At 43.7% G+C, this 13,334-nt stretch overlaps 1 protein-coding gene across 3 annotated transcripts in view; it reads right to left on the bottom strand.

Annotated features, from left to right (window-relative positions):
• ABL1 (ABL proto-oncogene 1, non-receptor tyrosine kinase) overlaps positions 1-13,334 on the bottom strand; it is a 144,518-nt gene that overhangs the window by 37,535 nt on the left and 93,649 nt on the right. The window contains exon 1 of one of the 3 annotated variants that reach the window (XM_041723941.1): positions 10,285-10,524. The exons of 1 other annotated variant lie outside the window; for it this stretch is intronic. In XM_041723941.1, coding sequence (XP_041579875.1) covers positions 10,285-10,363 — 79 coding nt within the window. In that variant the 5' untranslated portion in view covers positions 10,364-10,524. Of the gene's footprint in view, positions 1-2,541; positions 2,666-10,284; positions 10,525-13,334 lie in introns of those variants that run through there. One more of the 3 variants, XM_041723940.1, reaches the window with a different exon arrangement.

Raw genomic sequence — 13,334 nt, 5'->3', positions numbered from 1 at the left:
GCATCCTTTCTGAGTCATATTTAAATCTATTTAAGATTCGTATCTTAAAAAGTGCCTCTCACTCCTTTTATAACCCTTTTGTTATTTTAGTATACTGTTCATGAAAGGCTTCCACTCACCCATAAAACTCGGGAAAAGTCATTATTAATTAGCCAGTTAAACACCAAAAACGGTGATAGGGGAAAAAAAAAAAAAAAGCCTCCAAAAAGCTATGGCTCCAACCATGAAAATATCAAACTGTTTAAAAAAATCCAGTAAGGATAATGCCACAAAATTCACTGGGCCTGTGCATGTTTCACTCAGTTGGATAGTATTCTAAGAAACGGCTTGGGGTCTTTAGAGCACAATTTAAAAATTGTTTTTATATGAAAGTAATCCCTTCTTAAAGTTGTGAGTCACTGATCAGAAAAGTTCACAAAAGATTCTCTGATATGGTCTATCTGGTCTAGACTTCCAGGAGCTGCCCCTGAACCCTCTCTGTGAGCCAACAGGAGGAGGTAAAATGTTCAACTCCAGGGGTTCGAGGGGAAGGATACTGCACCTCTGGGAAGCTCCTCCACCTTCCTGTAGGTGCTCCGGCCCCAGGCCACCCTCCTCTTGCAGAGCAGCTCATTGGCTGCTGGGCCTTTGGGGTTGGGAGGGGAGAGGGCAGGGTGTGTCAGGCATGATAAACAGATAAACATTCCCTTTACTTTTGTTCAATTTCAATTATTTAAACCCTTGTTGCCTTATTCTTATTTCCTTTGTGGGCCTTTGACTATTACCCTCCAGTTCAAGGAATCTCTGTAATTCAGAAATCTATAAAACAGATCCCTCAAAAAAGAGGGAAGGCTTCGTGTTTTATTTCAGACTTGGTTCCAACTGATGAGATCATGCTCAGACTATTCTCAAGTCAGTATACAACAATCTCATACAACTTATAATATGAGCTTAGAGGAAAAGTATTATTTCCCATAATTTGAACTTGATGAAAGTCATTTTATCTACATCCTACATGGTCTTTTTATTTTGTAATTTACACCCTCACCCAGAGCAGTTAATGTTATTTAAAAAATAAGTTTAGTTAAATATGGCCTTGGTCTTATCTTCACACTCAACAAAATTTTCCCAGCACCCCAAACACTGTGTTAGCTGCTGGGAGCAGGGGTAGGGCAAGGTGGTAATGATGCAAAGAATCACCACATGACCTGTGTCCCTGTGGGAGGAACACAGCTAATGAAAACGTACACAGCCTCAATGGCAAAAGTCAGAAGACAGGCAGGCACTGCCCTGTGGACTAAATTATAAGAACAAGACACTGAGGGCCAGAAGTTGTGAAAGGATCAGCTTACTGGCATCAGGAAGGATGTGGATCCTGAACAAGATCTCGCTGCTTAGCAAGGGAAGCAGGACTAACACAGAGGTCCAAAGCTAGCCTGACACCCTGAGGCTGCTAAGGGAGGGGTCTTCATCTGTACTGTGCTGTGGTCCCTCTGGTGGTGTCTGGGTATGCCTAAGAATAAAGTCTGTAAATGCAGAGAATGTGGAGGACTGCAAAGGAAAATAACTATACTGAAATTGTCCTCAAAATCTTAAAAATTAATTTGTGATACAATGCTTCTTTATTAATGCATTAAATATATGCCTCTTTGTTAACACATTAAATAACAAGATTCAGGGATCCCTGGGCGGCTCAGCAGTTTAGTGCCTGCCTTTGGCCCAGGGCATGATCCTGGAGTCCCAGGATGGAGTCCCACGTCGGGCTCCCTGCATGGAGCCTGCTTCTCCCTCTGCCTGTGTCTCTGCCTCTCTCTCTCTCTCTCTGTGTGTGCGTCTCTCATGAATAAATAAATAAAATATTAAAAAAAAAAAAAAGATCCAGGAGTAACTGCTATCATTTCCAAGTAGTGGTATGTGTAAGCAACAATTACAACCATTAGATGACATAAAAATATCTGAGTTTTACTGGTGATGAAGTCACAAGTACCTGCTAATATTACTGCGGTTTGTTACATTCTTAAGAAAAAATGAAACACTAATTTTCAGTCAGAGGTTAGTGAAATAAAGTTCTAATATTTCCCCTTCCAAGGACATGGAGCCTCTGAATTCTATCCCAGATCCCAAGGGCCTTCCAGGTTAACAACTCCTACACTACAGATGTGGTTCAGTAGAACCCGAATAATCTGAACTGGAGATGGGTCTAGAAAAGAGGCTGCTATAAATTAGTTAAGAAGTCCAAATTATGTAAACTCCTTTTTAAATAGATGCAGTTTTATCACTTCTCACTTATGGGCATTATAGGCAATAAGTTAAATAGATTTCCAGAGAAACCTCCCTTAAAAAATAAAGAGTAAAAAATAAAGTTATTTAAATTATCCCAAGGTTTAAATATTTCTCCTGGAATCTGTTTACATTATAATGTGCCTAGCCAGTCAAGTTTAGAAAACAGAATTCTCCGTGCTAATCTTGGTCTCTATCAGCAGTCCAAGTATTAAACCTTTCTGAAAGGTACACAGTCCCCTCCTTCTATCAGAAAGCAAAAAATAAAAAGAATTCTGTTACCTTCTAAGACTCTGTTGTCAAAGAAGCCTCCAGTTCCTGGAGATGGAGCATAATAAAGAGCCATATAAAAGAACAACCCACCATTTTCAACACCCCACCACCACCTCATCTCAGCTAAGTTTATACTCACATTGTAACCACTTTTCCTCCTAAATCCCCATGATTTGTTCCCCTTTACTGGTTCCCTCCACCCCCACCTCCTCCCCCCCCACACCAGCCTTTAATCCTACCCCACTCCACTCTGCCTCCACACTGCTACCAGAGGGGTCTTTCTGAAATTTAAGACTGACCAAGTGGTTCTCCTGTTAAAATCCCATGGAGACAGCTGCTGGTAGAGGCAGAAGGGAAAGCCCAGAGCGGTCAAGTGCTTTGCAGGGTCCTTAGCAGTTTGCAGATAACATAGAAGACACTACTCCTAGCAGGTAACAGGCACTCAAAGACAGCTGGGGTTTTCATTACTACTACTACTGCAGGAGAAGTCCGAGCTCCCGAAGTGGGGGCACAAAAGGCTCTTCAGGGTCTGGTCTGGGACCAGCTTCTCCCACAACCCCTAGGTCCCCATTCCAGCCTCTCTAAACCTCTCTGGTGGTTTCCCCCACACAAAACCTGTGGCTGCCTCATCTTATGTGCACTCTGACAAGTGCCTTTAACTCTCCCTGGAATGCCTTCCCAGCTGACTCCCCCCATCCTCTTGACCTCACTTCCCCTATGGAGCCTGACTGGTCCTTTCTCCTCCCTATCGCTTCCCCCTGGTTGACTGCTTCCCCTTCACCTTGTCAGCAAGGAAATCTGGTAAGCCTGGACTCCAGGGCCGACAAGCCTTATTTAAATCTCTGTCCACCCTGTCTTGAAGTAATTAATTTCCCAGTTGCACAACAGGGCAACAATGGTGTCTACCTAGCCAGGCTGTCAGAAAGGCTCCGTGCACACTGCATGCAGGGAATTTCTGCACAAATGCCAAGTGTGGTACCTGGCCCTAGGGACCTGCACCTTAGGGCAAGTACTCCCTCATTTATTATTGTCCTCATGACAGTGTGAACTCTGGGACAGAGCCCAGCGATCTTACCACAGTCTTCACCCCTTGCCTCCTGCAAGGCAGGGCATATAGCACCGCTGGGTGTTTACTGTAACCATCCGCTATACAGACAGAACATCCTGCACCTGTCTCAAGCAACAAGGTAAAATATTAAGTCATGACAGAAGAGTGTACCTTAATTATCTGTCAACCTGCAGTAAGAACAGCAAAAAGACAGCAGGATGAAAAGAAATGACATGCTGCCAGGGAAGCTTTTGTAAAGATCTCAGAAATGCAGTCATTTTTCTCTTTTTTAATGGAATGTAAACCATGGTCAAGATACTAAAACAAGGGCAACATAAAAGTCCATTTCTCTGCACTTTCAAGAGAAACAGGATTCATTATAGTCCCAGAACAGGCACACAGCACCTCCACACACATTCTGTCGGGGGCAGGGTGGGGTGGGGTGAGCAATGGTTCCCTGAATCCCTGCACTGGCCCTGATTCAAACCATCTGCAGTGGGCCCACTAACCATGGAAGCATTTTTATTCTGTCACAGGCCATTTGCAGCCGACTGAAAGCCTCCCCCTCTGCCTGCTGGGCCATCGGGGCCTGGGGATGGTTTGGAAAGCACTCGTTTCACATTTCCTGTTCTCCCCAAAAGGGTCACCAAGGACTCCTGGGTCAGTTTAGATTCGACTCACTGAAGTAAAGGGGCTACCTGATGGCAGGTAATGTCCCCAAGATGTCTCGTTAGCCATTATTATTCCTGTTGTTAATCTGAGCGAATGTGACCCAAAAAAGGTATGTGAGTTCCCAAAAGTAATGGCTAATTCTATCCATGACCCACCTTTAAATTCAATGTTAAGGTATGCAATGTCCAGTGTTACTAGCTACACTTGAACACTGGTAAGATTGCTAAGGATTGGGCCTTTTTTTTTTTTTTAAAGATTTTATTTATTTATTCATAGAGACACAGAGAGAGAATGAGAGGCAGAGACACAGGCAGAGGGAGAAGCAGGCTCCATGCAGAGAGCCCGACATGGGACTCGATCCAGGGTCTCCAGGATCACACCCTGGGCTGCAGGCGGCACTAAACTGCTACGCCACTGGGGCTGCCCGGATTGGGCCTTTAAAGAAAATTTAAGAGCAATGAGGTTCAAGTTTATGCAACTGACTAACAGAATAATAGCCAGTATTTATCTGTCACTTACTGGGTGCCAGGACTGTGCCAAGCACTTCATCTGTACCGAACCCCACAAGCCTAGGCTGATGCTCTGACTGGGAGGACAGGCAATGGAAGAAGAGTTAAGGTTACTCCTCTACCTCTCCCTGTAGCTTCCTTGCACCAGGCTGTCCATCAGGCTGTCCACCAGTCCGTATGGCTCCCACTCAACATTTTGCACTTCTCTCTCAGAATCTGGCTTTTTCCCTTTCTCCCTTCTGGGTCTCTTCCTCTGCCTGCCTTGGGCTATCCTTTGGCACCCCATACCCCTTCTCATCTGTGTTCGTTTTGGTCTCAGCCTTTCTCTGCCTCCCTCTCCTCTTTAATTCCCCACCTGCTTTTCTGTTTCCTTCACCTGTCTGTCTTCCTTGTCACTACCACCACAGACAGTAGAACAAGGCACCTATGATGTGGGTTAAGAAAGAAAAATCTGAGAGCCAATTTCAGAAAATAACAACTCTCCTCATCTGAGGGCAGAGTTAGACTCTCATGTGTTGGTAATCAGCAAGCTATTTTCCCAAATGTCTTTGGAACTACAACTTCACGAGGCAAGAAAACAAGACTGACCATAATGTGCTCTGTGTTCTTTTTTTAAACAGTAACCTTGGGCCCAGCTAAGTATGAGAAGTGACTTAATCCATGCTCTCTGAGGCTCAGACTCAGGACCTTCAGGTTATGAAACTGATGCTCTGCCAGTGGCTTGAGGAGGGCAAATTTAAGATTGACCATAATTTGGTCATTTTGAAAGCTGGGTGATGAGTACAAGGAGTTCAATGGGCTGCTTGTTACAGACTTAGAATTTTCCATAAAAAAAAAAAAAACCAAACCTAAGAATTTATAAATCTTTCAATGTGTTTAATTAACGATCCACTATTACAGAGAAAAAGTTAAATTCTTCCAATATCCCATTTGATCTTTAGTTCTTATATATATTTATCTTTTCCAGTTTTATTGAGATATGATTGATATAAAACATTGTATAAATTTCAGGTGTACAACATGACTTAATACATGTAGATACTGTGAAATTATCAGTTATCACAGTAAGTTAACGTCCATCACCGCCCAGTTGCAGATTTTTTCCTTACAATGACAACTTTTAAGATCTACTTTCTTAGCAACTTTCAAATATACAGTACTGTTAACCACAGTCATCATGTTGTACACTGTTGTTATGTATTTTTAAACTTATCTGTAGACAATTTTTCCTGTTTCTATCTCAGATCAGTGATTACACTGGCAAAATCATGACGATTTTAGAACAAGGTAATGAGTAGTATGAGATGTTCGGTTTTCACATATTTGGAGCTGTGGAAATACTGCCTCTGGAGAGATTATGATGCCAATCATGAACCAGTGGGATTTCTTCTTCCGCAACTAAAACATTCACCATGGGCATAAGAAAGGATCAGAGAGGGGCCTGCCTGGCTGGCTCAGTCAGAAGAGCCTATTAAGTTCCAGCCCCAGGCTAGGTGTAGAGATTACATAAATAAGTAAAATTTACAGAGAGAGAGAGAGAGAGAGAGAGAAAGAAAGGATTACAGAAAGGGAAGATACTCATCCTTAAAACCAATGACAGGAAGTATTCATTCTATTCATCAAAGCAAATTTGGAAACAAACTGTTCTGTTAAGAAAAACTATGGTAGGTTCAGCTCACTTCTATTGTGACTTCAGCCATTGAAGGAATTGGCTGAACAATTTAAACGAAATCTTTCACACAGATCTCCTAACTCAACGAGGGGCAGACTACTACTCAGTTGTATTTTAGAAATGAGAACACCGATGCTTGGGAAGCAATATGCCTCAGGTCAGCAGGCAAGCATGGCTGGCAACCCAGGCCACTGGCTTTGGAGCTGCATGCCTCACTTGAGAATGGGACTTCTGCTATACCCTCACAACAGAGCCGTCTGGACCTAGGGACATCATCTCAAAGGAACCCTATGTCGGTATAAATACAAATATTTAGCATTTTATTGGTTTTTAAAACTTTCACTAGAATCATCTCCTAGATCCTCAAAACAATTCTGTAAGGTGAGCTAGAGAGAGGATGTTTGCTCTTAGAGGTAAGCAAGAAGCAGAAAAGCTGAGGAGTCAGACAAAAACTGGGATCTCCTGACTCCAAATTCAGAAGTACTTCTGAAAAGTATTTCAAAGTGAACAGGGTCTTTCTCCTCCTCTTGTCTAGAACCACATAGTGTTGGTGTGTGAGAATTAAGTGAGGATGTGTATGAAACGCTTACTGCTGAGGAGTGTCACATCAGAAAGGCTCCACAATTTTAGCCTAACCTCAAACCAGAGGACTGGCTGGCTTTCTATTAGGTTCCTGAAAGAGTCTCACATTTTCTTTGTTACTAAACAAGGGAAGCATGTGATGACCTCAGGAAAGAGTGTTTAGAAAGAGAGCATGAGATTCTCTGAACCAGAAGTTCTAACAGTGTATCCGTGTGGCTGGCACCACATAAAGCATTTGCCAGAAAGTTAACTGCTGAAAAGAAGCATTTAAAAGCGGGCCCTTAAAATAAAATTTGAAAGTTCAAGAAGAGTTCACTTCACAAGATATTAAATTTTGATTCCACACTACAGAACTAGCATGTTCATGTACAACAGTCACGCATGATGTATGCAAACACAAACATGAAGAAAGAAAAGTAGGAAAAACAGCAAATTCAGATGGCTAGTGTTCATATTTTCTTCCACATCTGTAGGGAGAAGGAATAATCAGAAAACTCAGTGTTTGAAGTAGACCTAAGGTTGTAAAGCTAAATGTGGTCATGGTGAAAGATGCTTCTATAAACATACATTTTTACAGAGTTGTAACACAAAATTCAAATACTATAAACACTTATTATGTCCATAGAATATTTCCAGAAGGATACAGGAGAAACTCTGAGTGTCTCTGGTTATAGCGAATCTGGATAGGAGACAAAGTACTTTTCACGAAATACCTTTTAGAATTTTTTTTATCAAGTACAGCTATCTTAATACATGTTTAAAATTTTTATTGGTAAAAAAAATCCTTTTGGTAAAGATAATCATTTTTTTTCAGTATTAGTTTTCTAGAAAAGTGTTTCTTGAAGATACTATTTTAACAGCCACAGAGAGTGTCAAAGGTCACAGTCACAGTTGGTAAAGCACAACACATAAAACTGGGCTCTTTGGAACCAGACAGCATGTCAAATCCCGACACCACCACTTGCCTGAGGCCCTGTGACCTCAGATAAGTTTCCTAACTTTTTGTTTTTGGTGACTTAGAGTCTTCATCTATTAAATGGAATTAACCACAGGGCCATCATGAGAAACAAGCAAACCAAATCATACAGAATGCTGAAACAAAGCTGGGCTTACAGTAAGTATTTAATTGTTTCTTTGACAGCCAGGCCTGGGTAGCAAGTAGATATGTGATCAAGTTGCATTTAAGGTAGAATCCTCTCGACAGAATGGAAAACTTGACCATATTCAATTCTCTCTGTGGCCTGAGCTGCCTGAGCCCTGCGTGGGTGTCAATAAACAGTGATTGATTGATTTAGGATGTCAGTAAAAACCGAAAGGCTGGATTACTTATCCAGATGTTGGCAACTGTTCTCCCCAAGAGACTAATAGCACATCCAGTCTTCAAGAAACAATTACTAAATTCTCTCTACTTACAAAAGAGTAATTCCATTTACTTTCTCCAATTAAATATACCAACAAAATAAGGGAAAGTCAGTAAAAAGAAAAAATTCCTACAGTGATTCCTTCCTAGAGGCAGCTTTAATCAAGATAGTCAGTGGTACCAGAGCTGGGGATTTTTTTGAGACTTGGGAGGCTACATTATTATTTCAAGACAGGATGCAGGAAAATGGAGTAAAACATTTTAGATTAGATTCCTCCCGACAAGCCCCAATAATTAAAGCAGCCAGGTCAACACTAAATCTCCAGTTTACCCCCAAGAAAACAATATCACAGCTCTGCTATGACCTAAACTTTCCTCCAGCTCTGCAGCTACAAAAGTCTGTTCATATACTCCGCCAAAGGAGTCCATCTGCAAAATGGAGATGATAATGCCTAACACTAACTCGATACAGATGTAAATGAGAATGTGTTCAGAATTCTGAGCAACTTGGAAAATAAGCAACAGATTAACTGAAGATGATTTTGGCTGCTTTAGATGCCAACTTTTAGGGACAAATAAACTGTCTCCTCCTTCCAAATGCTGGATTTTGTGAGCCTGCTCCAAGGGAAGGGGACATCCCAAACAGGGAAGTGGAGTGATCGATGTACATACACATACTGTGGCAGCAGAGGCAAACAGGTTTTACCTACCTCACTGGAGTTTAAGGTTTAAGCTGCTTATGTGACTCCAGGCAGGCCCTCAAGTTAAAAAGTAAACAAAACAAAACAAAACAGTGCTCAGTGAGGATTGTGGGGTGAAAAAAAAAAAGTTGTAAGGAAGAGAAGTTAACCATTTATGAGGCCTCCGTTTATTTCTCTTTCATTTTCAAAAGAAAAACATTAGAACTTCATGGCACTATAGCAGAAATTCTACTTGTTCTAAAATGAGCTTTAAGTTTCTTTTCCTATTTTAAGTCCTAAGTGAAAACAACAGAGAAATGCCAGCAGGATTACGTCTGGGATGACCAGTCCCCTAGTCACATCAATTTCAGGTCCACTCGAAGTTACAAAATGACGACGCACCATCCCCAGTTCACATTTTTTCAGTTGTTACTGGCACAGGAAAGGAAAGACAACAGGAAAGATGAACACAGAGATGAGAGAAGCAAAGTAGAATGGAAAGAAGGCAAAAGTAAGATGCTCCTGGCTCTGCACTTTATGGAGGGAACTTAACATGAGGCTCCCCTCCCCCAAGTACTTGGTACCCATTCAGGAAGCCTTCCTAAAATTCGTAAATTTCGCTTCCCCCGACCCACCCCGAAAAGGAAGAATTCCTAAGACCTCTGCGTGGTCTATAGATAACACTGGGTTGGGGGTTGTGGGAGTGGGGTGTGGGGTACAAAGATTGCTTGAACTTCGTATCCATAAATGGTAGAGCCGTATTCCTTTGTACACGACCCTTAACGAAAATCACATGTTTCACAAACACGGGTCGACCTTTTTGACACATAATTCCCAATTAACGGTAAAAATTCCACAACGTGGGCTCGGGCTCACACGGCCGTTCGGGCCTGTAGAGCTCACTTTCTCAAACTTTCTCGGGAAGAGCCCCGGGGCTGGGGGCCCGGCGACACAGCCATCCTGGCGTGGCTCTCCCGGGGTTAGGGCGCGGGGGCCGGAGCCCCACACCCTCCCGCTCCGCCCGCAGCGCCCAGGCGCGGTCGCAGGACACAGAAAGAGCAAGAGAGGGAGGAAGGGAGAGAAAAGGGAAAGGGAAGGGAGGGCGAGGGCGAGGGCGAGGAGGGAGCGAGCGACTGAGCGAGCGCGCGCGCGCGCGCGGGCGCCGCCCGGGAAGGCCCGACCGGAGGCCCCGAGGCCTCCTCGACCCGCTCCCGCCTGCCGGCGCTTACCTTCCAGGTAACAACTGGAGGAGGAAGAGAGCCCCTTCTTGGATTTGCAGCCCACCAACTTTAAGCAGATCTCCAACATTTTCGCGTGCCGGCGGCGGGGGCCGGCACCCCCGGGCTCCCTGCGCCGCGCCCTCAGGTCCGGCGCGCCCCGCTGGCCCCGCGCGCCCTCCCGCGCCCCGGCGGCCCCGCCACGCCGCCTCGCCGCCGCCCTGCGCGCCAGCCCATGGCCGCGGCCGCGTCTCCGTCTCGGCTCGGGACGCGCCTGTTAACAAAGGGCCCCGAGCCCGGCCCGCGAGGCCCGCCCCCGCCGCGGCTGCAGCCGCCGCCTTAACCCCCTCGGCGCCGCGCCGGCCGGCCCCAGTCTTCCCGGCGACCGCCAGGCCCACCCCGGCCTTGGCCCTCTGCCGAGGTCCAAAACCAACCCGGGGACGGGTTCTGTGTCAACAGGGGGGCTGTTTTTAGGTACAGCAATGAGTGGTTCTCAACGATGGCAAGTCCTAATGGCCCAAGACAGACTGGCTACTCTGAGCTGCCGGGGGCGCGGGCCTACTTAGCACCACCTTTGGAACCTCGAGCATCTCTGTGGCGAGATGCCCCCAACCTGCGCGGCTTAAAGCCGAACCACGCTGGTGCCCGGGGGCTCTGGCAAACCATGTGTCGCAAAAATGCTGGCGAATAACGCAAATTCCTCTGCAGTTACCAATACTGGTCTCACATATGTTCACTGAGTTGACAGTGATTAAGGCTAACTCAGTGGGTGTATAAAGAATGAATAATCAGAGAGCTAGAGCCCACATGACAACCTCACAGGTATGCAAGACATTAGTTAAATCATACATTCAGACTAGGAGGTGGCTGGAAACGGAAGAGAGATCGGTTCGAATTCAAACATAATTTCTGATTATATGTAAAGGAAATTCAGCTTCCACGAAGACCCATCAGAGAGGCAGGGCCCTCATCCCTGCTTGACCTTATTTTCTTCAACTGGAAACTTTTCCCCCTTGTTTGGTAAGTGCCACAGGCACCATTATTTAAGACTCATTTCATGGCTGTAGACAGCTGAAATCTTTAGAACTCTGGTTAGGACTGACAATATACATTATTATAACAAAAAGTAACAATAATCACAATAGTTATTATTTGGCACAAAGCCAGAAATCTAGATGGATGGGAAGTAACAGGGAACCCAACAAACCAAATAATCAAATGAAAATCAGATATACTTCAATAACAATAAGAAAAGTTATTTATTTAATAGTGTCAGATAACTGCAACAGAGAGAAAAGTTAATGTAGCTCACGTATTACAACAGATGAATAATGAGAGGATGTGTATTGAGGATGTGTCCTTAGTGTGTCAGACACTTAAGAGAAATATGGTCCATTCATCATAACACTGCATTTGTGTAATGATCCTGTGAGGAAAAGAGATTATCCGGATTCTTCAGGTAAAAACCTGATGGTCAAAGAAGTCAAGCACCCTGCCCAAGGCACCATAGTTGGAAACTAACTCTGCTTTGCCAGTTCCAAGAATGAGGCTCCTGATCAGTCGATTACACAGCCCCCTCCCATCAACAGTAAATTTCAAATAGATTAAAGCCTTGGATTTCTCTATTCTAGGTTAAATAGCTAACATCATATATACCAGAGGAAGTGCTGGTTTATTTAGAGACCCTTGACTGTGAGTGGTCAACCCCAGAAGGCAAAGCTGGACTCATTTGTTGTACTTTCCAGGCTATTCTATAACAACAAAAATCTGGATATCTTGGAATGGCTAAGTAACAAGATCTTCATGTAGGTCTGCCAAAAATAGCATATAAAAATTCACAACTGGACTGGACATGACTAGTGTATATCACAGGAGCTCTCAGCCAGAGCATCATCAACTTTTCAGAAGTGTCCTACCAAATTCTGATCAATGTACAAAATGTGTTTTTACTGCAACTGAGTGGACCAATATGCATGGTTAGTGCTGTGCTACCAGCTCAGGCCTCATTAGCACCCAGGAAGGCACAAGCTGGGAAGCAAGTACACAGTTCCCACCACCTGGAGACACAAGTGACAAGTGTACTAACAGCGGGTGCTTATCTAGGTTCTCAGAGGCACTGTCATTCTGCTAGAGAGCCCACAGGTAGTGACTGATTTGTTTAGTGTTGTTTTAAAACTTTCAAACTCCAAGGCTAAAGCCAAAAATAAAATTCAAAGGGTGCCACCAATACAAACTGAAAAATACAGCATCTGTTTTGGTGCCATTTTGGAAAGCTCAAGGGCTCTGGACCAAACTATAATAAAGTTTGTCATTGATACAATACTTCAGATTTAAAGAACTAGATCCAAATTGACAGGTTAAGGCCAAGGATTGTACATTGATAGGCATTTTTGAGGTTCTAACCATATCCTTGAATACTCTCAGTTAATATAGGCCCAGATATTTGTTTGCAATGTCCTGTACTTTATAGTGGATATAAGTTTATTTTAAAAAGCTAATGAGGGATCCCTGGGGGGCGCAGCAGTTTAGCGCCTGCCTTTGGCCCAGGGTGCGATCCTGGAGACCCGGGATCGAATCCAACGTCGGGCTCCGGGTGCATGGAGCCTGCTTCTCCCTCTGCCTGTGTCTCTGCCTCTCTCTCTCTCTCTCTCTCTCTCTCTCTCTGTGTGTGACTATCATAAAAAAAAAAAAAAAAAAAGCTAATGACTATTACCAATATTCTCTTTGTGAGTCTACAATGACCTTATCCTCCTAAGTCCTCTTAAAATGAGTAATGCTTATAAACTGTGTCCAAATCTTTTAAAATTTAGTTATAAAACCATGCATCAACAGGTCTGGCAAAACAATGAATTAGCAACAATGAATACTGAAAATTCTGCCAAACTGTACACTACCATATCAAACTATTCTTTCCAGATCCAGCTTTTGATGGTTTTGAAACTGATTTGCAAGATACAAAAAGCACTGTTATATGCAAATAAAGAACTTCAAGCTTCTTCGAATGAAAAAAAGCCCAAGAAAGCTTCCCCTTAAGCAACCTTAAACCCACAAGGCATTAACTT

Source organism: Vulpes lagopus, chromosome 12, assembly GCF_018345385.1.
Source record: "Vulpes lagopus strain Blue_001 chromosome 12, ASM1834538v1, whole genome shotgun sequence".
Taxonomy (NCBI): Eukaryota; Metazoa; Chordata; class Mammalia; order Carnivora; family Canidae; genus Vulpes; species Vulpes lagopus.
Note: the sequence above shows the minus strand (reverse complement) of the source record. Positions and strands in the feature narration are given on the sequence as shown.